General features: G+C 59.1%; 1 protein-coding gene across 1 annotated transcript in view; it reads right to left on the minus strand.

Annotated features, from left to right (window-relative positions):
• Positions 1-428: 428 nt before the first annotated feature.
• Positions 429-1029, minus strand: part of LOC113812213 (trissin receptor-like) — a 12777-nt gene continuing 12176 nt past the window's right edge. Inside the window, exon 5 of the mRNA XM_070137978.1 lies at positions 429-1029. This exon is cut by the window's right edge and continues 440 nt beyond it. Coding sequence (XP_069994079.1) covers positions 429-1029 — 601 coding nt within the window.

The following is a 1029-nucleotide window of genomic DNA, read 5'->3' on the forward strand; positions in this document are numbered from 1 at the left end:
TACATACAAACAACATATGTGTATGTATGCATGCGTACGTGTATGTATTAATGCATATATACGTATGAATAAGATTTGAAATAAGAGTCAACATATATATTTATTATCATTTCCACAAACTTATAAGTAAGCACTGTGCATTCTTTAGCTTCCAGTATTTGTGCACCGTTTAATTTCTAATCGATTTCGTAATCATGTCTTTGGGTTTCTTGTTTTTTATTTTTGTTGAAACCGTGACTCCAGGCGACGCATCAGCTGTTCCGCCACGCATCAGCTGTTCCGCCACGCATCAGCTGTTCCGCCACGCATCAGCTGTTCCATCAGCCAGTACGAACACGAACGCAGGTACTTCTTGCAATGAACTGAACGGCAGCTGGCAGAACGCAGAGCCGCTCCGACCACCTCCCAGCGGCGTTGAGGAGTGCCGTTCACCCGGGGTTGCACGACGTCGGGGGCCTCAGGTGCGGGCTCTTCTGGCCGCCGGGGCACTTGGCGTCCTGGCGGAGGGGGCGAGGGGGCAGGAGCGGTTCGGGGGCAGGGCGGGGCAGAGGGGCGGGGTGCGTGATGACCGGGGGCGGGGGGAGGCGAGGCCCGGAGGCGTGGCGGCGCTTCCCCTTGCGGGCGTACCGGTTGAGGACGTCCCTCACGCAGGCGCGGAAGTTGTGCGACATGAAGGAGTAGACGATGGGGTTGAGCGCCGAGTTGAGGTACATGAGGACGTTGGAGAGGGGCGTGAAGATGAGGGCGGCGTCCGTGGTGGGGTTGTAGCGCGGGTGGTAGTACGTGAGCATCTTGCGCAGGTGGAAGGGCAGGTTGCAGAGCGCGAAGCACATCACGACGGCCACCAGCAGCTTCACCACCTTCCTCCACGTGCGAATGAGGCGCTCCGAGTGGTAGGGCCCGATGGGCATGTCGCTGTTGCCGCTGGTGGGCCTCCACTGCCGCCACCGGCCCGCCGAGTACCTGCCGTGGGAGGAGCTCGACCCGGCGCCGCTGTGGTGCACGGACAGCACGTGGTTGTCCCGCTCC

The sequence above is a fragment of the Penaeus vannamei genome, chromosome 24, assembly GCF_042767895.1.
Source record: "Penaeus vannamei isolate JL-2024 chromosome 24, ASM4276789v1, whole genome shotgun sequence".
Taxonomy (NCBI): Eukaryota; Metazoa; Arthropoda; class Malacostraca; order Decapoda; family Penaeidae; genus Penaeus; species Penaeus vannamei.